Source organism: Pantherophis guttatus, chromosome 4, assembly GCF_059756535.1.
Source record: "Pantherophis guttatus breed Tessera chromosome 4, ASM5975653v1, whole genome shotgun sequence".
NCBI lineage: Eukaryota > Metazoa > Chordata > Lepidosauria > Squamata > Colubridae > Pantherophis > Pantherophis guttatus.
In genome coordinates this window covers 15,384,516-15,407,382 of record NC_142066.1, presented here as the reverse complement: position 1 = coordinate 15,407,382, position 22,867 = coordinate 15,384,516, and the positions used below count along the sequence as shown (strand labels likewise).

The following is a 22,867-nucleotide window of genomic DNA, read 5'->3' as shown; positions in this document are numbered from 1 at the left end:
TTCATTCATTCATTCATTCATTTCAAGAACATATATGGCTACAAATTTTATGTATATAACTCTGAGCAATAGGCCACTCAGCCAAATAATAGACCTCAAGCGCAGTTCCTCAATCCCCAAGAGTAAACAGAAAGAGGTCTCTGCTCACAAACATGTTTTCTCCAGCAACATCTCTCCAGATATCACAGACATGATGATTAAGTCACCAGGTCAATCTTCCAGTGGCTCTCAAGATGCTTCTGAAGGAACTAGCAAGGGCAAATCTCAGAATAGATATATGTATTTCTCTCCAATATATTGCTCCCTGCTGAGGACCATTCCTCAAAATTGATTGAAGTGCTCCCCAACCATGATAGGGTCAATATGAGAGCTGTTGCTATAAATTTGGGTTCTCAGAATCTTGTATCTATTTGGTGTTCATAGCATAAATATCTATTTCTTGTGGGCTTTGTGCTAATATTTTTAGATTGTTGATCAGCCAATGCCTAGTCAATTCCAGAGCTGACAGATTCTCCCAGATTTCTCTATGTGAAACTAGCTTCATTACTCCACACCTGTGAAATATACACTGACCATCATCTTGGAGTAATTATACGAGACCATTAAAATTCTCCTAAAGCCTCATATCCAGGGGTCTTTTATATTGCAAATAATTAGGTATTAGACTTGAAAGTCAACTCTCTCCTTTACACTTTGAGCATCCAGACATAAGGGAGGCTGAAGATAACAGATCAGATCAATGAATGAGGCGCAACATATTCTTAAAACAGATCTCAACAAAGGTAGCATTTCTTTCACTCTCTATAGTATCCTGTTTGACTCAAGGCTGTTGGCAACAGCAATACAGGACAAGCCAAATCAGCAGGAATGTTGGGGATTATTGCCATTTTACTGTTTCAAGAATTGGCCATAAAGATACAGCCCCTTAAGTGCACTGGAGATGAAGCCATTCAAATTCCACAGGAATGGTACCAGGAGGGAGACCTTCTCATTGGTGGATTGGTGTCTCATGTTCACTACATGTTCCCCAAAGTTACTTTTCAGAAACATCCTTCTGAGGAATCGGTTGACTTCCCATTGTAAGAAATCCCTCTCTTAGTTTATTTTAATCTAATCTTGCTTTTTTTCCCCATCTTTGTAAAACAGAGAGGTTCCATCATCAACTGTTAATGAATATAAATGTATCATGGGGCATATCCTTAACAGCAGCTGGTTATATAGAAATTATTTGTTAATTCAACATCCTCTTTTCTAATTAAGCCAAAATCCGATAGACCAGGACAAGCGGATATTCTGTTGAGAACTGAAAGCTCTTCCAACTTGGAGGAAAAACAACCGGCCTTAATTCATTATCACCTAATAGGCACTATAATATTTTAAATAGAGGCATTGACTGTGGAATGAAAAATCATTTGCAAAATGTTGGGGTGGCACTAGTTTTTACTACCGTGTCTCTATTTTTTCATGTATCGCTTAGACGTTTGTGATCCACCTGTCCTATTCCACTCAGCTCAGATTCTTATTAAAAAATAGTGAACCCATTCTGTTTATTTCAACTCGATAACCTGCCTTCTCTTCAGAGTTTTCTTATGGAGTATCTAATGATTCCTACTATCCCTTACTTTGTTGCATATCAAGGAGCAAAATGTTTAGTTTTTACAACACTGAACATGCTTGAGCTGATTGTACAGGAATTGTTTTCATTATAAGATGCATGTTTTAACAGAATCACAGAGTGGGAAGGTACTCTGGAGGTCTTCTAGTCCAACCCCTGCTCAGACAGGAAGTGCTTTTTTTTCCCCCTTTTGCATTATGGAACTGAATGGAGGACCCAAACTTGCATGGAAACTTTAACATGAATTTAGTTCTCTTTTTTAAGGGCAGGAAAAATGTGATTTCTTCTGTAGATCTCTTCCACGTGAAAACTATACAGATATTTTGAGAACATTATCCTGTCTTCCTTCTCTAAAGTCTTCCGTGGTTCCTCCAGTTTTTCCAAGGGAATGCATTACTTTTTTATTCTATCATGTCCTTTAACATTTATTTTTTATCTATTTATTTATTTTATTTGTCAAACATGTATAACAACAGATATAAGTATCAACATGATTATAAATACAGGATATGGGTACGAATAAATGGGGACAGTAGGACAGGGAACAGTAGGCACATTGGTGCACTTATGCATGCCCCTTACAGACCTCTTAGGAATGGGTGAGTTCAACAGTAGACAGTCTAATTTCTGGGTATAATTTCTAATTTCTGGGTATATCAGTTATCCATCACATCCTTTTTGGGTTATCAGTTTAAGTATCTGTTAAAGGATACAATTAAACGAACCACTTCATATAGGATAAGAACCCTAAAACTGTGAATTTCAGCATAGCTCTCTTGTCAATGTGTCTTCCTCGTAGTATTTCTGTCACTGGATATGTCTTCCTTAGTATGTAATGCATAGCACAGTTCTCTTTTGAAACAAATGACTTTTTTACAGTGTGGTAACCAAGTTCTACCAACACGTCTTGGCTTTAGCATTTGCCGTGAAGGAGATCAACAAGGATCCTGACATCTTGCCCAACATCACTCTTGGATTCCATATCTATGACAGCTACTCCAATGCACTAATGACCTATCGCACCACTCTGGACCTGCTTTTTAAGTCGCATAAAATTGTCCCCAACTATATTTGTGGGACTGAAAAGAAAGTGATGGGAATCATTGGAGGGATGAGTCCCGAAACATCCATACGCATGGCAGAAATTTTGCAGCTTTTCAAGATCCCACAGGTTGGAGCCATAACTAAAGATCTCAAAATTAGGACAATCACACAGATTGTCTCTTTTAGAGTTCCCCTTCAACAAGTAACTTGATGCTTTATCAGTATCACTAATGAGATGTAAAGAAATGAGGGTAAAGGGTGGACTTTGATGAATCCGTGTTTCTCTTCAGTATATCATGGCTTTCAGTAAGATGAATCGAGACGTACAGAATTTTAGTTGTCTGAACCGGAACAGGTTTATGCTAGCTATCATTAACTGCCTCACTGATTTCAATTCATACATTTTAAGCATAATGTGGACAACATCTGTTTTATATTAAACATGGGGAGGACAACATATAGACAGTGGTGGGATTCAACTGGTTCACACCGGTTCAGGAGAACCGTTTGTTAACTCTTTGTGGAGTTCTATGAACCGGCTGAATAATTTATTTATTTTTATTTATTGTCAGATTTATATGCCGCCCTTCTCCCATAGGAATCGGGGCAGCTCACCATAAAACAACCCGACAATTATTTAAATAACATTAAAAGCAAATATAAAACCCCCAAAACCCCAAAGTAAGATCTACAACAGATCAGGGAAGCTGCTGAAAGAGCCATGTCTTTAGGTCAGCACGGAAGGTGCAGAGATCGGGGGCCATCCGGAGCTCGGTGGGCAGCCCATTCCAGAGGGTCGGTGCGACCACAGAGAACGCCTTCATCCTGGGGACCACCAGCCGACACTGTCTGGCTGAGGAGACCCAGAGGAGGGCCGCCCTATGTGAGCGCACTGGGCAGTGGGAGGCCGGTAGGAGGTGCTCCTGCAAATACCCCGTGCCCGTGCCATGAAGGGCTTTATAGGTAAGTACCAGCACCTTGAAGCGGATCCGGAGGATCACTGGCAGCCAGTGCAGCTCACACAAAAATGGTGTCACATCGGAGTAGCGGGACACACCCGTAACTACTTGCGCGGCCGCATTCTGGACCAGCTGGAGCCTCCGGGTGCACCCCAAGGGCAGCCCCATGTAGAGGGCATTGCAGTAATCCAACTGAGAGATAATGAGAGCATGAGTGACCATATGGAGGGCATCCCTGTCTAGGAAAGGGCGTAACTGGTGCACCAGGCGAACCTGTGCAAATGCCCCCCTTATCACGGCCATATATAAAGGCCGCCTGCCTGCCTAACGATTCCAATAGCTCACACACACACCTCAGATATTCCTGCTCATTTGTAATTAACCAAAGAAAAGAAAAAGAAGAAATAACCACATAGACATTTGCTCAGCAGAAAAATTCTAGCCCCTTTAAAACTCAGGCTTAAAGTAGAAGAGAGGTGTAGTTTTTTTCCCCCTTCTCTCTCCTGTCAGTTAATGGACAGCCAAGAACCATTTTACAGGCAAATACTTAGTTGCTATAACAAAACGGCAGGAATGCAGTCAGCACAGAAACAATAGAAATTTACAGATCATACAGATTAACAGAATTGGAAGGGACCTTGTAGGTCATCTAGTCCAACCCCCCAACGAAGCAGGAGACCCTACACCATTTCTGACAAATGGCAGTCCAATCTCTTCATGAAAGCCTCCAGCAATGAAGCTTCCGAAGGCAAGCTGTTCCATTGATTGATTGTTCTCACTGTCAGAAAATTGCTCCTTATTTCCAGGTTGAATCTCTCCTTGTTCTTAATAGGATTAGGCCAGGGAAGGAATTTTAAAAATGAATGGATGGATGGATGGATGGATGGATGGATGGATGGACGGATAGACGGATAGACGGATAGATGGATGGGTAGACAGACAGACAGACAGACAGACATAGATGTCTGTGTGTGTATGTATAGAGACAGACAGACAGACAGACAGACAGACAGACAGACAGACAGACAGAAAAAGACAAAGAGACAGAAAGAGTCAGAGGGACAGAGAGAGAGACACACAGAAAAACATGGTGAGACAGAGAGAGAGAGAGACAGAGAGAGAGAAGTATTAAAACAATCTTTCCCTTTTGGGGAAATCTCTAAACTAAATTAAAATATTAAACTTCCATATTTTAAAAGTGAAAGTGGTTTAAATCAATAGAAATAGAATGCATCCATTGATAGAGACAAATTTGGTATAGAAGTTAAATATGGAAATTTTGATAAAATTATTTGGGGAATAGACAAGAAAATGTTAGCAAAAATATATAATTTCTTATTAGATGAGGATAGGGCAGAGACCATAGCAAAAAACCAGCTAAATATTTGGGAAAAAAATCTGGGATATAGACTAAATTTCAATGATTGGGAGATGGCCTGGAATAGAAACTATAAAATGACAAAATCTGCAACATTTAGAGAAAATCATTATAAAATGTTACACATGTGGTATTTAGCACCAGTTAGGTTAGCAAAAATGTTTCCTAATCTCTCAGCTTCGTGTTGGAAATGTGGAAAAACGGTCGGCACCTTCTATCATCTATGGTGGACTTGTCCAGAGACCAAAAGGTTCTGGTCAAAAATTCGATATTGGCTTTGTGAAATAACGGGACAGGAGATAGCTCTATCTCCAGAAATCTTCCTCCTGGGTATAACTGGAGATGGCCTAAATAACAACAAAACCCAACTCATAATCCAGATTACAACTGCGGCTAGATTAGCTTTTGCAAAATACTGGAAAAACAAATCCATACCCACAGAAGAAATACTAATAAACAAAATCCTTGAGTGCGCAGAAATGGCAAAATTGACGAGTGAGATAAACGATGAGGAGAAATCTAAACATTATGAAGTATGGGGAAATTGGTACAACTGGTTGAAGAATAAGACAAAAACATGATTTCAGGATATGACTTGTTATGCACTTGAAATACGAGCTATATTGTATAGAATATTGAATAGACAAAGATGAAGTTTATTTAACGTATGATTCCGTAAATTGTATAAACACTGTACCTCTGAAGGACATAGAGATTGTATATTTTCTTTTATAATGGCAAAATTTAATAAAGTATATTTAAAAAATAAATAAATAAAACAATCTTTCCCTTTTGGGGAAATCTCTAAACTAAATTAAAATATTAAACTTCCATATTTTAAAAGTGAAAGTGGTTTAAATCAATAGAAATAGAATGCATCCATTGATATTTTCACTTACTTTATCATTCCCTCTCTTTCACTTATACCTCCTTTCTTTTTTTTAGATTTCATATGGCTCATTTCAATTGGCAGCGACTGATGAATCGCGTTTCCCGCCTTTTTATCGCATGGCCCCCGATGAAGCTCTCCAGTACGAGGGTTTAATCCAGCTCTTCCTGTACTTTGGATGGAAGTGGGTAGGATTTGTCATTGTAGATGATAAACATGGAGAACATTTCATACAAACTCTGGAACCCATGCTCTCTCAAAATAAAATCTGCTCCGAATTCACTGAAAGGGTTGACAGAAATTTACATTCTTCTAAAGGATTAGACTTGATTGATCGTTGTCTGAGGCACATTACTTTGTTCACAGAGAAAACAGCAAATGCAGTTATTATGCATGGAGAAAATACAGTCTTTACGTGGCTGGCCTCTATTTTACAAGGCATCCAATTTTTATTTCCAATGCCTTCGGATTCCTCACAGAAAATTTCCACACGAAAAATATGGATCACAATGGCCCAAAATGATTTTACATTATATTCCTTACAAAGAGCTGTCGATATGCAAGCGTTCCATGGGGCAATTTCCTTCTCAATTAGCACAAGAGAACTTCCAGGTTTCCAACAATTTATACAGGACATCACCCCGTCTGAGGCAAATCAAGATGGCTTTATTAGAGATTTCTGGAGCCACACTTTTGGCTGTTCGCCACCAAATAATGGTGTTTCTCAAGATGAGGAATGTACTGGAGAGGAAAGACTAGAGGACCTTATTGCACCCTTCTTTGAAACCAGCATACTTGGTCATAGTTACAGTATCTATAATGCAATCTATGCTGTGGCTCAGGCCTTACATGCTGCTCAAACAGGGAGGACTTATCAGAAGATACAAAATGACAGGGATCAAGGGCGATCAAAGACTGTAGAAGCCTGGCAGGTAAGATTTTCCCTTTCTCAATGCTCTTTTGAAATCTTCTCCTTGGTTACAACAGAGTGCTAAGACTTAATGAGTCAACAGATCATGGTAGACTATCTATCTAAATATCACTGATGTTCATCTTTCTTCAAGATTAATACATTACAAATATTGAGCCACTGAAGGTACTGTCTTTTGCCTACAGATTAAACAAATTAACAGAGTTGGAAGAGACCTTGTAGGTCATCTAGTCCAACCCCCCACCCAAGCAGGAGACCCTGCCTACACCATCCCCGACAAATGGCAGTCCAATCTCCCCTTGAAAGCCTCCAGGGATGAAGCTCCCACAAGTTCTGAAGGCAAGCTGTTCCATTGGTTGATTGTTCTCACTGTCAGAAAATTTCTCTTTATTTCTAGATTGAATGTCACCTTGATCCGTTTCCATCCATTTTTATTATTATCATTCCCGACACAGTTTTAGACCTTCAATTCTGTTTCTGAACGCTCCATCTTCAAAAAGATGATGTCCACCTACCGTAAAACATCGCTGGGGCCGGATAATTGCAGCAAGGGCAGTTTATTCTGTGATGTGTCCTGGCTAAAGTGTGTGGGGTTTTTTTTAAACTATTTAAAAAGAGAGGGAAAGGCTGCTATTTAAAAAAGCAAGCAAATAGCTGTGCGCCCAACGTGGGGCTTGAACCCACAATCCTGAGATTAAGAGTCTCATGCTCTACCGACTAAGCTAGCCGGGCATTTAGGAATTACTGCTGTTTATGTAGCTTTACTCTGCAATGAGATGCATTGGTCAGTGCATTGCAATGAGAAGTCAATGGTGATCTAAAGCAGTGTTTCCCAAACTTGGGAACTCTAAGAAGTGTGGACTTCAACTCCCAGAATTCCCCATCCAGCATGGCTGGCTGTGGGATTTGGGGAGTTGAAGTCCATACATCTTGAAGTTCCCAAGTTTGGGAAACACTGGTCTAAAGGAAGTGGCTGCATCTTTTTCTCATACTATTTGCAGCCAAATTGCAAAGCCTGCACAAGATCCCAATAAATTTGTGTATGTGTGTGTGTGTGTCCCAGCAATGTCTTCCTACCTCCCGCCTTAAATCCAAAACCTCCAAATCTCCCTTTAGAAGACTCAGCCTGGGTCCTGCAATTTCCCCCCAGCAAGGTATTTTATTTCATTTTTTTGAAAATGCCGCTAAAATAAAAACTCTCTTTCCCCCCCCCCTTCCTTAAAAGGAAAAATTCTGCCCTCTCTGAGGCTCGAACTCAGGACCTTCAGATTATGAGACTGACGCGCTGCCTACTGCGCTAAGAAGGCACATGGTATAGAGTTGTGACATCTTTAAACTGGAAGATATGTTCTATTTTGGAAGCAAGAGCTAATTGGGTTAAATCACTTTTAAAAGTGTATTGATTCGTCTCTCTTTGATCCTCTGCGTTGGTATTCTTTATTTCTCAGCTTTTCCACTCACAAATGACTTTTCATTGATTTATATTTGGAAATTCCTATCCTTTTTACTGTTTTATGTGCAGCCCAGAGGTGTTGTTGGAGGCAATTTACAGATTACAGATTAACAGAGTTGGAAGGGACCTTGTAGGTCTGTGATGGTGAACCTATGGCACGCGTGCCACAGGTGGCATGCGGAGCCATATTGGTGGGCACGTGAGCATTGCCCTAGCTCAGCTGCAGCACGCATGCATGCACCAGCCACCTGATATTTGGGCCTTCCGGGCCCACTGGAAGTCAGAAAATGGGCCATTTCTGGCCTCCGGAGGGCCTCGGTGGGGGGGAAGCCGTTTTCACCCTCCCCATGCTCCAAGAAAGCCTCTGGAGCCTGGGGAGGGCAAAAAAATGGGCCTATTGGGCCCACCATGCCATTGCATACAAAAAGCAGTGGGAGCGCAGGGGTCACACGCGCATGTGCGCTAGGGTGGGGCGCATTGAATTAAGGGTGTGGGCACATGCACCTGCAACCCTCCTGCCCTCCCCCCTGCTTTTGGCATGGTAGCTCATCTACTCCAACCCCCCCTCCCACCCAAGCAGACCCTACACTAATTTTGACAGATGGCAGTCTAATCTCTTCTTGAAAGCTTCCAGTGATGAAGCTCCCACAAGTTCCAAAGGCAAGCTGTTACTTTGATTGATTGTTCTCACTGTCAGAAAATTTCTCCTTATTTCTAGATTGAATGTCTCCTTGATTAGTTTCCATCCATTATTCCTTGTCTGGCCTTCAGGTGCCTTGGAAAATAGCTTGACCCCTTCCTCTCTGTGGCAGCCCCTCAGATATTGGAACACTTCTATCATATCTCCCCTGGTCCTTCTCTTCACTAGACTAGCCATGCCCAGTTCCTGTAACCTTTCTTCATATGTTTTAGTCTCCAATCCCCTAATCATCCTGGTTGCTCTTCTCTGCACTCTTCCTAGAGTCTCAACATCTTTTTTATAGTGTGGTGACCAAAACCAGATGCAGTATTCTAGGTGTGGTCTTACTAAGGCTTTATAGAGTGGTATTAGTACCTCCCTTGATCTTGATTGTATCCCTCTGTTAATGCAATTTAGGATTGCATTGGCTTTTTTGGCTGTCGCCGCACACTGCTGGCTCATATTTAGCTGGTTATCCAGTAAAGACTCCAAGATCCCTCTCACAGTTAGTGCTATTAAGCCTGGTTTCACCCAGTCTATATGTGTACTTTTGGTTTTTCTTGCCTAAGTATAAGACTTTACTTTTCTCTACATTGAATTTCATTTTGTTAGATAGGGCCCAGTGTTCAAATCTGTCAAGATTCTTCTGGATCTTGAGCCTATCTTCTAGGGTGTTAGCTATTCCCGCCAGCTTACTATCATCTGCAAATTTGGTAAGTTCCCCTTCTATTCCCTCATCTAAGTCATTTATGAAGATATTGAAGAGTACTGGGCCTAAGATGGAACCTTGTGGGACCCCATTGCTTACTTCCCCCCATGTAGACGTAGACCCATTAAGGACTACTCGTTGAGTATGGTTTGTCAGCCAGTTGGGAATCCATATGGTGGTGATGCTATCTATCCCACTTTTTTCTAGCTTACCAAGAAGTAGGTTGTGGTCTACTTTGTTGAATGCCTTGCTGAAGTCTAAGTATATTATGTCCACAGTATTTTGCTGGTCTACTAATTTAGACACTATGTTGAAGAATGAAATAAGATTGATTTGGCATGATCTGTTTTTAACAAACCCATGCTGACTGCTAGTTATTACTTTATTTGTTTCTATATGCTGGCAGTGTCGGAGCGTGAATCAGCCTCGTTCCTCTCCTGGGGAAACTGTAATTAATTAGAGGTGAATGGATCTTGTTTTCCATGGTGTATATTCTCAAAGAAAGAAAACCCAAATGTATTCTTCTAAGAAACATTTTTATTATAAAAGTAAAAAAAAAACTAGCTAATTACATCTTACTGGCAGTGATATCTCAGAGACGGAAAATGTAAAACAGGAAGTTAGAAAGAAAGAAAGAATGTAGACATGCGCAGTGGCTCAGAAATCACAAGACAGGATTATCTTAGAGATACGGTTCTCTGGCAAGCTACCGTAATGTTCAGAATGGAAGCTCAGCTGGCAAATACAAAGAACGCAGTGACAGGCAGATCTGTTTTTGTTTTATCTTTTCCAGTATCTTCCCGGGTATTAATATTAGGCTGATTGGTCTGTAGTTTCCTGGGTCTGGGTTTTGTTTTTGTTTTTTTCCTTTTTTGAAGATGGGAACCATATCAGCTCTTTTCCAGTCCTCTGGTAGTTCCCTGGTGCTCCACGATTTTTGAAAGATGTGGTAAAGTTGTTCCGACATGACATCTGCCAGCTCCTTTAGGCCTCTGAGATATAATCCATCAGTTCACAGTGATTTGTGTTTGTCAAGATCAGACAGGTATTTCCTTACTATTTTTTTCTTATTTTAACTTTTATTTCTAGTCTGTCCTTTACAGTTATGTTTTTGGTAGGTTGAGCTACAGTTTCTTTTTGCATGAAGATGCAAAGAATGAGTTGAGCAGCTCTGCTTTCTCTCTCTTACCTGTTACTTCCTTGCCAGCTTCTCTCTTTAGTGGACCAACTGTTTCCTTGATTTGTTTCTTGTTATTTATATGTTGGAAGAAACTTTTTTTTTATTATCTTTGACTTTTGTTACAAGTCTTTCTTTATTCTGAGTCTTTGCTTTCCTGACTTCACCTTTGCAGATTCTGGCTATCTGCTGATATTCTGCTTTAGTTGTGTGACCCCCTTTCCATTTTTTGTACTTGTCCTTTTTGTCTTTCAATTTGTCAGAGAGATCTTTGTGCAGCCATGCTGGTTTCTTCTTGGATTTCTTGTTTTTCTTTCTCAGTGATATTGTGCTGATTTGGGCTTTTATGATCATATTTTTTCAGAATTTCCCAAGATTCTTGAGTCGTTTTCCCCTTTAGGATTTTCATCCAAGGATTTTCATTCTACACATCTCAGCTATTTCCTCCTCCCGCATCAACAAACCTTGTCTTTAACATACTTCTGCCTTTGTACTTCTCTGTAGATTTTCTTCCCATAGTTTCATCTTGTTCTTTTTCAACTACTTCTCTGAAAAAAATCAAGATGTACTAAAAGAGATTTTAGTCCATAAGGTGGACTATGGTCCAAATAACAACTAGATTGTTTCAGTCCTCTATACTTCATTATTCCTGGGGAAGAAAGACTCCAAACTTAAAAAGTGGTGTTGTTTGAAGCCATTTTGGAGGCTAATCTGTTTCCCTTTAAAGTGCAGAGAAGAAGCAACCAAAAATGGGCAGAGAGCAACCAAGATGATTAGGGGACTGGAGACTAAACTTATGAAGAACAGTTGCTGGAACTGGGTATGTCTAGTTTAATGAAAAGAAGTTCTAGAGGAGACATAATAGCAGTGTTCCAATATTTGAGGGGCTGCCACAGAGAGGAGGGGATTCAAGCTATTATCCAAAGTGCCTGAAGGCCGGACATGGAATAATGGACGGAAACTAATCAAGGAGAGATTCAACCTAGAAATAAGAAGAAATTTTCTGAGAACAATCAACCAATGGAAGTTGCCTTCGGACGTTGTGGGAGCTTCATCACTGGAGGCTTTCAAGAAGACATTGGACTGCCATTTGTCAGAAATGATGTAGGGTCTCCTGCTTGGATGGGGGGAGGGTTGGACTAGATGACCTACAAGGTCCCTTCCAATTCTGTGAATCTAATCTCATCTAAAACCTTTAACCCTTATTCTTTTTCTTCTGCAAGCTCCATTCATTACTGCAGAGAATTTCCTTCAACAACAATGCTGGAGATGAAATTAAATTAAATGAAGATGGAGCACTGGAAGCTGGATTTGACATTGTAAATTTGGTTACTTTTCCAAACAACTCCTATATCAACATCCCAGTTGGTGAAATAGATCCACAAGGAAAAAACTTCCATATTCATCAAGACAAAATCCAGTGGCATCATGGATTCACTCAGGTACCATAACAATAATATGGGCTCTGAGATGGAGATGGGTGCTTTCAAATTAGCTAGATAGATGATAGATATAGATAGATAGATAGATAGATAGATAGATAGATAGATAGATAGATGATAGATAGATGATAGATAGATAGATAGATAGATAGATAGATAGATAGATAGATGATAGATGATAGATGATAGATGATAGATAGATAGATAGATAGATAGATAGATAGATAGATAGATAGATAGATAGATAGATGATAGATAGATGGATGATAGATAGATAGATAGATAGATAGATAGATAGATAGATAGATAGATGATAGATGATAGATGATAGATGATAGATGATAGATAGATAGATAGATAGATTGATAGATAGATAGATGATAGATAGATAGATAGATAGATAGATAGATGATAGATAGATAGATAGATAGATGATAGATAGATAGATAGATAGATAGATAGATAGATAGATAGATAGAAGATAGATAGATAGATAGATGATAGATAGATAGATGATAGATAGATAAATAGATGATAGATAGATAGATAGATAGATAGATAGATAGATAGATAGATGATAGATCGATAGATAGATAGATGGATGGATGGATGGATGGATAGATAGATAGATAGATAGATAGATAGATAGATAGATAGATGAACAAATGGACAGACAGTCAGTCACTCTGGGCAGTTTATAAATTGTTAAAAGTTTTTAAAACAAGAAACAATACAAAGGCATCAAAACAAGTCAAAAGAACAAAGATGGTTGAGAAAATGCTGTGTATGGAAACAAACAAAAGAAAGAATGGTTGAATTAGGTGGAGAAATATAAGAAGAAATGGGAAGGAATAAAAATTGTGGAAAGAAAATTGTGTACACATTTATGTCAAATGTAAATAAAACAATTAGAATAATATACATGTATATTGTAATAATATACATGTATTATTGTAATATACATGTATACCATTATAATGTATAATATACATTATAATGGTATATACATGGTATATTAGAAATACATGTATAAAAGATATCCTAAGATAAGAGAGAGAAAATGTATAATTATAAGTATGGATTACTGATGCGAAACTGTTGAAAAGAAGAAAGTGTTAATATCTCTTTTTGTTTTTTAAAAAAAACTGTTTAATAAAAATTATTTTTTTAAAAAAATACTGACTTTTTTCTTTATTTGGGGACAGATCCCACCTCCCTCCTTATGTAATGAGCCATGTCCTCTTGGAAAAAGAAAGCACAAGATCGAAGGGCGGAAATTTTGCTGCTATGCTTATGCTCCATGTCCAGAAAAGATGATATCCAGAAAAATGGGTAAGATTCATGGCATCCCAATGGAACCAACCTGTATCCCATTAACAAGAATCTTTTCAACATTCTTGCTCTCTGTATTGATGCATCACAAAGGAGGAAGAGACATCAGTGATGTCCTCTACCCCAGCGGTCTCCAATCTTTCCAGTTTGGTGGACCAGCAGGGGGGATAGAGAGGATGGTTCTATGTCAATGTCTTGGGCACATGCAACTCCATTTTTGCAAGCAGCAGGCACCACTTATGTCTCTTCCTTTTCCTTTTCCTCCTTTGCTCACCCACATCTTGTGTGGCACAGTTCTAAATAGGTAGTGGGCCACAGCCAGGGTGTTAGAGGCCCCTGCTCTACCCCATCTCTCTCTATCCTTGAAGTTGAACCTCATTCATATGATGGGCATATCACATAAAGGAAACAGGAATCAAGTAGCACAGTTCCTGTTCTCCCATCCTCTAGTGCGGGGGTTGGCAACCTGTGGCTCCGGAGCTGCATGCAGCTCTTTCGGCCCTCTGCTGCGGCTCTCTGTTGTGGCAGTGACATGACCAGAGCCTTAGTGCAGGAGCGAAGCACCCCTTTACTTGCCTTTGTGCGACAACAACATTCCTCCTTCATTGCGGTACATTTGCTGTTGCCGCCAGCACAAAAGCTGGGATAGAATGAAGGGGGCAGATCTTGTGGGGTGGGGGCCATCCCCCAAGCCTGGCCTTCCTCCTCCCTTGTCAGCAAGGCCAAGAGAAAGAAGGGGGCGGCATGGGGAAGCCCTCCACTTCCCCACCAAGCACAACAGCCCAGTGGGGGGAGGAGATGGCCTGGCAGAAGCACCCCCATTGGCGAGTTGGATGGTGGAGAGGCGTGGCCCGGCTCTCACAGCTGTTGAAATGCGCTGCTTTCTGTTTTCTTCCCTGGGCCACGATGGCTATGGCCATGGGGGGAGCAGAGGCCTCAGGGCTACTCCCCCTCCCCTCAGCAAGCTGGGCCTGGAGGAGTGCGGAGAGTTGCAGGTGAGCACTGGAGGGTCAGAAGATGTGCTCCGACATTGCCTCAACACATGTTTCCAGCGCGTGCTTCTCTGTCCCAAAGTAGGATTGAATGGGGGGAAGGGTAGAAAGGAAGGAAAAGCCCAGCTGGCTTTCCTTTGGCATGGGGTAGGGAGAAGACCCAACACCCCCTCCACAGCCTGCCTGCTGCTCTTGCAGCACCTTGCGCAGCATAGCGTGCTTTTTTTTTTTTTTTGCACTCCTTGGGTCTGTTTGCTACCCATTTTTCTTTCTTCCTTTTGGAAATCCGGGCTGGCTGAGAAATGACCAAACCCGTGGTGGAGGGTTCCCTCCTCCTCCCCCTCCTCCCCCTCTCATGCACACCATCCCTGCCCCGCCACAGCCAGCCGGGGGTCGTGAGAGGAGGGAGAGGAGGAGGAGGGAAGCCTCCACCGCGGGTTTGCTCATTTCTCAGCCAGCCTGGATTTCCAAAAGGAAGGAAGAAAAACAGGTAGCAAAAAGCCTTGAGCACGGAGGGCTTTCCGAGAGAGTTAGAGGAGACACAGAGACAGGGAGCAAGAGAAAGTGAGGGGATACACACATAGAGAGAGAGACATAGAGAGAGACACAGAGAGGGGGAGACAGAGAGAAAAATAGAAAGATATGAGAGAAAGAAAGTGTTACGATATTTTCAGGATCAGACTCAATAAATAAGTTGAGAATTATCAATTCAACTAAATCACTGTTTATTTACATAAGGCATTCTATATTCACTGAATATTCACAGATAGAAGCACAGAATGGACGTATGCAGCTCCTTATATATACAATGGGTGGAGCTAGATATGGGAGTGGTGAAATATGAATACATTAAGAGGTGAAGAATAAGTTAACCCCTGATACCCTGTTCATGTACTATTTACACAATGGAGAATAAGGCATTTACTTGTGACAAATCCCCCTCTAAATGCCGATTCGATATATTACAACAATTACAATCAGATTCAGAACAATATAAGACATGTAATTTAGAAGTCAAGTATTTATGTTGCTTAGACGGCAAAGGCTTTGTTAATATGTCAGCTATTTGCTCTGATGTTTCACAATGAACTGCTTTGATAAATCCATCTTGAGATAATTGTCTCACATGTTTAAACTTTATATCTATATGTCTGGACCTTTGTCCAATAGCATCAGACCTAGATATTTCGATAGCAGCTTTATTGTCTTCATGCATAATAAAAGACAAAATGGGTTTCTTCCAAATATCAGAAAGTAAATCGTTAAACCATACAAGGTTATTTCCTGCCTTAGATAGACAAACATATTCTGCCTCTGTTGTTGAAGTGGCTACTAGATCTTTTTTGCCAGTATACCAGTAAACTGGACAACCGTTAAGGAAAAATAAATAACCAGATGTGCTTTTTCTACATGAGGTATTGCCAGCCCAATCCGCATCGGCATAACATGTGAGGATGGGCTCTTTGACAGTATTAGGTTCCAATAACAAACAGAAGTCTAAACTATTCTTCAAGTACCTTAATATCCTTTTGACAGCTTCCCAATGGTATAGTGATGGTTTGCTAACATGTCTGGACAATAAGTTGAGAGGCAAAGCAATATCAGGTCTAGTCCAATTGGAGATATAAAGAAGTGAACCTATGACTGACCTGTAAAATGTATTGTCTTTGAATTCAGGGGATGATTCATCTGTATTCTTCAAAAAATCAATTTGCATTGGAGTATCGCAAGGCTTAGCATTACTTAAATTACATTTATTCAAGAGCTCTATGATTTTGTCCTTTTGAGAAAGCTTAAATCCTCTTCTGGTTTTACTGATTTGAACACCAAGATACTTATTTACTTTACCCAAAGATTTCAATGAAAAATGTTCATTCAGTTTTGTTACAAATGCTTCTCTCCTTTCATTATGTTTACCTATGTACAAAATATCATCCACATAGATCAATACAAATTCTAGTGAATCATCCTCTTTTTTGACAAAGAAACAATTATCAGCAGTAGTGGCATTGAAATTCATAGTTTTGAGTACTTTTACTAAACAATCATACCATTGTTTACCAGATTGTTTCAACCCGTATAAACTTTTATTTAGTAACCAAGTTTCATTTTTGTTTGTGTATTGACTGTGGGGTGCCCTCACATATATTTCTTTATCTAATTTTGCATGTAAATACGCAGTCTGTATGTCGTATTGGAACACATCGAGGTTGAGTGCTGATGCTATAACCAGAGCTGTCTTGACACTCTCTGTTCTTACTGTGGGGGAGTATGTATCTGTATAATCCTCGGGATATTTCTGTGCATAACCTTGTGCAACTAATCTAGCTTTGTATAGAGTATTGCCTCCCTCTAAATTTTTAATTTTATATATCCACCTAGTGCCAATGATGGTTTTGTCCTTTGGTGCAATTGTAGGTGTGAATACATTTAGCCCTCGTAAACTATCCATCTCTTTACTCATGGCTGAGTCCCATTTTTTCTTTTCTTCAGGGGGAAGTTTTAACACTTCCTCATATGTGTTAGGTGTTGGTGATTCTCTATCCATATGCATTAATAATCTTTATATTTGTTTGGCACTTGGTTTCTGCTACTTCTGATTGCTCTTTCTGGTTTAGTATCATTGTCTTGCATATACCTCGCTTCCTTTTTTGTTAATGAATCTGTTCTTATTTTGTATTGACTATTTGTCCATGTTTTGACTTTATTTTTATGCGTGTTGTTACTATGTTCTTCTCTATTCCCTTTTTCTTGGAGTTTAGTGCCTGAGTTGGTGTTTGGGAATATTTCGTTAAGATGTATTCTAGACCAGTTGGCCTGTTCATGGAACACAGCTGTTCTGGAAACTATAAATTTGTTATTACTATCGATAAATCTGTATCCTTTTGTACCTGTCTCGTATCCCATAAATCTAAGTCTTCTGGATACGTTCTCACCTTTGCGCCTCAATTGTTTAGGTATGTGTACGTCTGCAGTGACTCCAAATATGTGCATGTGTGCTAGTTTTGGTTTTCTGTTATACATTGCTTCATACGGTGTCTTATTTACAATACTGGACCAAGTTCTGTTTTGTGTGTAATTAGAATATTGTAGGGCTTCTGACCAGAATTGTTTACCTAAGCCAGCATCCTCTAATGTGCATCTAATCATGGTTTGTAATGTTGAGTTCTTTCTCTCTACCACTCCGTTCTGGAATGCAGAAAATGGGCTAGATGTGTAATGTAACATCCCTTTGTCTTTTAGCCATTGGGAGAATTCCTTAGACATGAATTCACATCCCCTATCTGTCATGATTTGTTTTATTTTAATATTGTGTTGTGTTTCTATACATTTGTAAAACTCCTTAAATTTCTGAAAGGTTTCATCTTTATGTTTTAATGTGTAAACAAATCCATAATGACTATAATCATCCACAATGGTTAGAAAGTAACGTTTTTTATAAGTAATTGATGGTGTTAATGGACCAACTAGATCCATGTGTACCAAATCAAAAATTTTGTTAGTTGATCTCGTTGACTTTCTAGGTCTGGGACTAGTTTTGAGTTTTGTAGATTTACATACTGAGCATTCCAAATAGTTTTCACAATTTTTTATTTTAACACCTTCTGCATGTTCAGTCATCTTTTGCACTACAGGAAAACTGGCATGTCCTAATTTCCTATGTAAGACATGAGCACACTCATCGTGAATTGGTTTACCTATTTTAGGTTTTTTTCCATTGTGTGTATCTTTGTGGTTATGAGTTACTTCATGTTCCTCATTGTCACTATTACTATTGTCTCCATTATCTATTTCATTGTCATCTTCCATATTTGAATCAATGTTGTTTAACCATTTCTCCTTTGTCATTAAATAAGGTAGACCTCCTTTGATTATTACTGTGCCTATGTTTGTTCTGTTTTTCTCTAATGTTGCCTTTCCTTTTGAGAACACAATGTTAATGTCAGAATCTCTGCTTAGTTTTATTGCACTAAGTATGTTATGAGGTATCTCAGGTATTAGTAATACCCCCTCTACTTTTCCTAGGCCTGGTAAGATTACATTCCCTCTACCTATTACTTGAACCTTTTCTTGATTAGCTACTTTGATTACAAATTTATCTTCTACAAAAGAAGATAATATATTTTTATTATTTGTAGTGTGATTGGTTGCTCCAGAATCAATAAGCCAATTGTTGTTCTCTGGTTGTTGTATGTTAATGTTGTCATGTTTGTCTAGCCCATTCAGTGAACCAGACTTTCTATCCTTTGAATTGTCTCTGCCCCCTCTACGTTCTCTATAGTTGGGTGGACTTCTATATCTATGTCTATCAATGGAAGATTGTCTGTTGTTGTACCTATTTCTATATTCTGACCTGTGTCTTTCTCTTGGAATTTTAGGACAATCCCTCCTATTATGTTCTCTGGACCCACAATCGTGGCATTTAAATGGTTCATGATATCTTTCTTGAAATGCTACCTTTTTATATTGTTTGTGTTCTATGTGGTTGTTATAACGACTCCTCCTTGAATTGTCTTCAGCTATTAACTTGTTAGATAGACTTTCTATGGATAAGTATCCTAGATTGATTGTGTCTAAATGTGACATATAATTATCCCATGATGGGTCAAGTGAGTTGATGATAACACTTTTCATCGTTTGATCTGAAATTACTTCCCCCCTTAAGTGCAGTTCTGCTCTAATTTTGTTTAAAGATATTAAATGTTCACTTATGGAAACCCCTGGCTTTATCCTAGAAGAGAAGAAATCTTTAGACATTCTTGTGGTAGTGGCTACACTTTCACTGTGAAATAAATTAAACATGCATTGAATAATTTCTGAGACAGTCAGATTTTGCTTAATACTGTGATACATGGCAGGAGATACACTGGAAATTAATAAGAAGAATGTTCTATGGTGTAGGCAATCTAACTTTAGAGTCCAAGGTCTTTTTGGGGGGTTAGTAATAAAGAAGAGTAAATTTTCTTTCATAAAGACAACCTGGAGCTGCTGATACCATTCTTGCAAATTAATGCCATCTATTCTCAGCTTTGGAAAGTCATTGGGTAAATTCCCAACATTGTTGGGTCCATTACTTACAACCGGAGGTAGTCCGTGGTCTTGCAAATGACGAAAGTTGCAAAACGGCGTGGGGATGCTTGCAACGAGTTTGCATGATTCTCTCCGCATCTCATGTCTCCCGAAGTTGTCTGCGTAGTCTTGCGCATGCGCGTTGCTCATTTTGTTTCTGGAGTCATCGTGAGAGGTTCTCGCTGCTGCAGCTCTCTCGCTCTGTTCTTCTCCCGATGAATCAGTCTCCGGCTCGATCTTTGGAGTCCTGGTGATAGCGGGCGCTCGTTTTCTTTCGCTGAAGGTGCTGGTCCTTGGATTAGTCTGCGGCGTGGGGCGGTATCTGCAGGGCTCTCTGGGCTCAGGCGTCGGTGCTCTCGCCGTCTGGATAGGAGCGGGTAGATTTTGAGGCGTTGGCTCGTTTGCTTGTTTTTTTGTTGATCTTTTAGTGATCTTCAGTTTTGGTCCAAATGCTGCAAAAAGCGTTTTCATTGCTGATTTTACTTGCATGTCTATTGAATCTTCTTCGTTCCCTGTGTCTGATTCTTCTGAGGTATATATTTTTTTCTCTTTCATTTTTGCATCGGGTAAGGCTTTTCGCGCCAGATATTTTGAATCCTGCTTTCTGATTGGCTCTGCTTCGCTCATCTTAGGGGTCTGTTGAAACCAAGACAGCTGCCATTCAAAATTTTGCGCGGGATTGTTGGTTTTCTTCTTCGTTGCGTTTTCATCTGCAATCATATTACTCACTATTTTTGAGTCTTTTGATTTTTCAGTAGCGATGTGCTTCTCTTTCGCTGCTCCGTTGTTTTTTAGTATATCTTGGAGATTCGCGACGAGACTTTCATCGCTCTTTTGGCTTTTTAAAAGTTTCCGTATCTCTGACCTGAGTTCGTTGTTTTCTATTTCGTTTTCTTCTTGGTCATCATCTTCATTTATTATTTCTTCGTCGTCTGTGGTGTATTCTTCAGATTCTCTCGAAATTGCATTCGTGGACTCATCGATTATTTCTTGATCCGCTTCCATTTCTTTGCTGTATGCCCTGGTGTTGGGCCTATCTCTTTTAGACATGTTTAAGTTTTTATTGAGTCAATTCAACCATCCTCTGCTACCAGATTGTTACGATATTTTCAGGATCAGACTCAATAAATAAGTTGAGAATTATCAATTCAACTAAATCACTGTTTATTTACATAAGGCATTCTATATTCACTGAATATTCACAGATAGAAGCACAGAATGGACGTATGCAGCTCCTTATATATACAATGGGTGGAGCTAGATATGGGAGTGGTGAAATATGAATACATTAAGAGGTGAAGAATAAGTTAACCCCTGATACCCTGTTCATGTACTATTTACACAATGGAGAATAAGGCATTTACTTGTGACAGAGAGAGAGAGAGAAACAGAGAGAGGGGGGGGATGAGAGAGAGAGGGATGAGAGGAAGATAGAGAGAGAAAGAGGGAGATAGAGAGGGAGATAGAGAGAAAAAAGACAGATGAGAGAAAGATAAAGGTGAGAGGGAGGGGGAGAGAGGGGTGGAGATACCTATTTCGCATAGAAAACAGAACACAGGGAGCCACAGAATCTGGGTAGGCATGGCTGGGGGAGGTCATGTGACTGGGTGGGAGTAAGTCACATTGAGCTGGGCTGGCCACGCCCACCCAGGTTTTCTGGCTCCCATTGTTTTGTTTTCTGTGAGGAACGGGCCAAGTGGCTCTTTGAGTGTTTAAGTTGCACATTCCTGCTCCAGCACTACTGCACGTTTTTCAGGATCTAATGTATCAAGCACCTCTTTTCTCTTTCCCACTAGTTGACACAGGTTTAGAAAGTGGGACATGCTATTCTTTTGCTCAGAAATGCTATAAAACCTACTGCACAGCAAGAACATTGATATGTAGAAAAATCTAAATAGTGTTTCCCTACAGTACTCATTTTTACAATCTAGCAATAGCACTAACACTTAGACTGATATACCACTTTACAGTGCTTTACAGCCCTCTCTAAGCAGTTTACAGAGTCAGCTTCCTGACCCCAACAATCTGGATCCTCATTTTACCCACCTCAGAAGGATGGAAGGCTGAGTCAACCTTGAGACTGGTGGGATTTGAAGTGCCAAAATGCAGGCCGCCAGCAATCAGCAGAAGTAGTTCTGCAGTTCTGCACTCTAACCACTGTGCCACCATGGCTCATCTAGGTTGATCTAAGTTACAAAAGGATATAGAAAAAATGTACATTGCAGGAAAATCCAGAAAAGAAATTCTGAAACTTCTGAAAAGTTTAAGTCTGTTCAGAAACTTTTTTCTTCTTTTCAGACATGGAGAATTGTGACAGTTGTCCAAAGGATCAATTTCCAAATCAAGCTCATGATGAGTGCATTCCAAAGACATTGCATTTCCTCTCCTTTGAAGAGCCACTGGGCATTACTCTGGTGTCTCTGTCTCTTCTTTTTTCCCTACTTACAGCTTTGGTGTTCATAATTTTTATTAAGCAACGGGACACTCCCATTGTCAAAGCCAACAATCGCAACCTCACCTATGTTCTACTTATCTCCCTCTTTCTCTGTTTCCTCTGCTCATTTCTGTTCATTGGAAAGCCCAATAGGATGACCTGCCTCCTCCGACAAACCAATTTTGGCATCATCTTCTCTATTGCGATCTCTTCTATATTGGCCAAAACCATCACAGTCATCGTAGCATTCCTAGCATCAAAGCCAGGGAGCCTATTCCACAAATGGGTGGGGCAAAAGTTGGCCTATTCTATTATCTGGTTCTGTTCCTTCATTCAAGTAACTATTTGTGCCATCTGGCTGAGTACATCTCCCCCATTTCCACATTTAGACATGGAGACACTCTATGGAGAAATGATAGTCGAATGTCATGAAGGCTCCATCACCTTGTTTTACTGTGTCCTGAGCTACATGGGCCTCTTGGCTCTTCTCAGCTTCACTGTGGCCTTCCTAGCCAGGAAGTTGCCAGACAGTTTTAATGAAGCCAAGTTCATCACCTTCAGCATGTTGGTTTTCTGCAATGTTTGGCTGACCTTTGTCCCCACCTACCTGAGCACCAAAGGGAAGTACGTGGTGGCTGTGGAGATCTTCTCTATCCTGTCTTCCAGTGCTGGTTTACTGGGATGCATCTTCACCCCGAAAATCTATATAATTATACTGAGACCTGACCTCAACACTAGAGAGCAATTAACACATAAGAAATAG

The 22,867-nt window shown here is 40.0% G+C and overlaps 1 protein-coding gene and 2 non-coding genes across 3 annotated transcripts; 1 reads left to right on the top strand and 2 right to left on the bottom strand.

The window, feature by feature from the left end:
- The first annotated feature begins 867 nt into the window (after nucleotides 1–867).
- Nucleotides 868–22,867, top strand: LOC132709187 (vomeronasal type-2 receptor 26-like). The gene is made up of 7 exons (XM_087893355.1): nucleotides 868–1,079; nucleotides 2,495–2,786; nucleotides 5,942–6,073; nucleotides 6,365–6,817; nucleotides 12,058–12,276; nucleotides 13,482–13,608; nucleotides 21,969–22,867. The coding sequence occupies exons 1-7, from the start codon at nucleotides 868–870 to the stop codon at nucleotides 22,865–22,867; spliced, it is 2,334 nt and encodes a 777-aa protein (XP_087749481.1).
- Nucleotides 7,476–7,548, bottom strand: TRNAK-CUU (transfer RNA lysine (anticodon CUU)). Its single transcript has one exon. It is a non-coding gene; the product is annotated as a tRNA-Lys (tRNA).
- On the bottom strand, nucleotides 8,051–8,123 carry TRNAM-CAU (transfer RNA methionine (anticodon CAU)). Its single transcript has one exon. It is a non-coding gene; the product is annotated as a tRNA-Met (tRNA).

Bases quoted from the DNA above. Each gene is read 5' to 3' on its own strand.
- LOC132709187 (XM_087893355.1), top strand. From the start codon at position 868: ATGTTGGGGATTATTGCCATTTTACTGTTTCAAGAATTGGCCATAAAG. The intron at 2,787-5,941 runs GTTGGAGCCATA...TCTTTTTTTTAG, and splicing joins AGCTTTTCAAGATCCCACAG to ATTTCATATGGCTCATTTCA. The intron at 6,818-12,057 runs GTAAGATTTTCC...TTCTTCTGCAAG, and splicing joins AGACTGTAGAAGCCTGGCAG to CTCCATTCATTACTGCAGAG.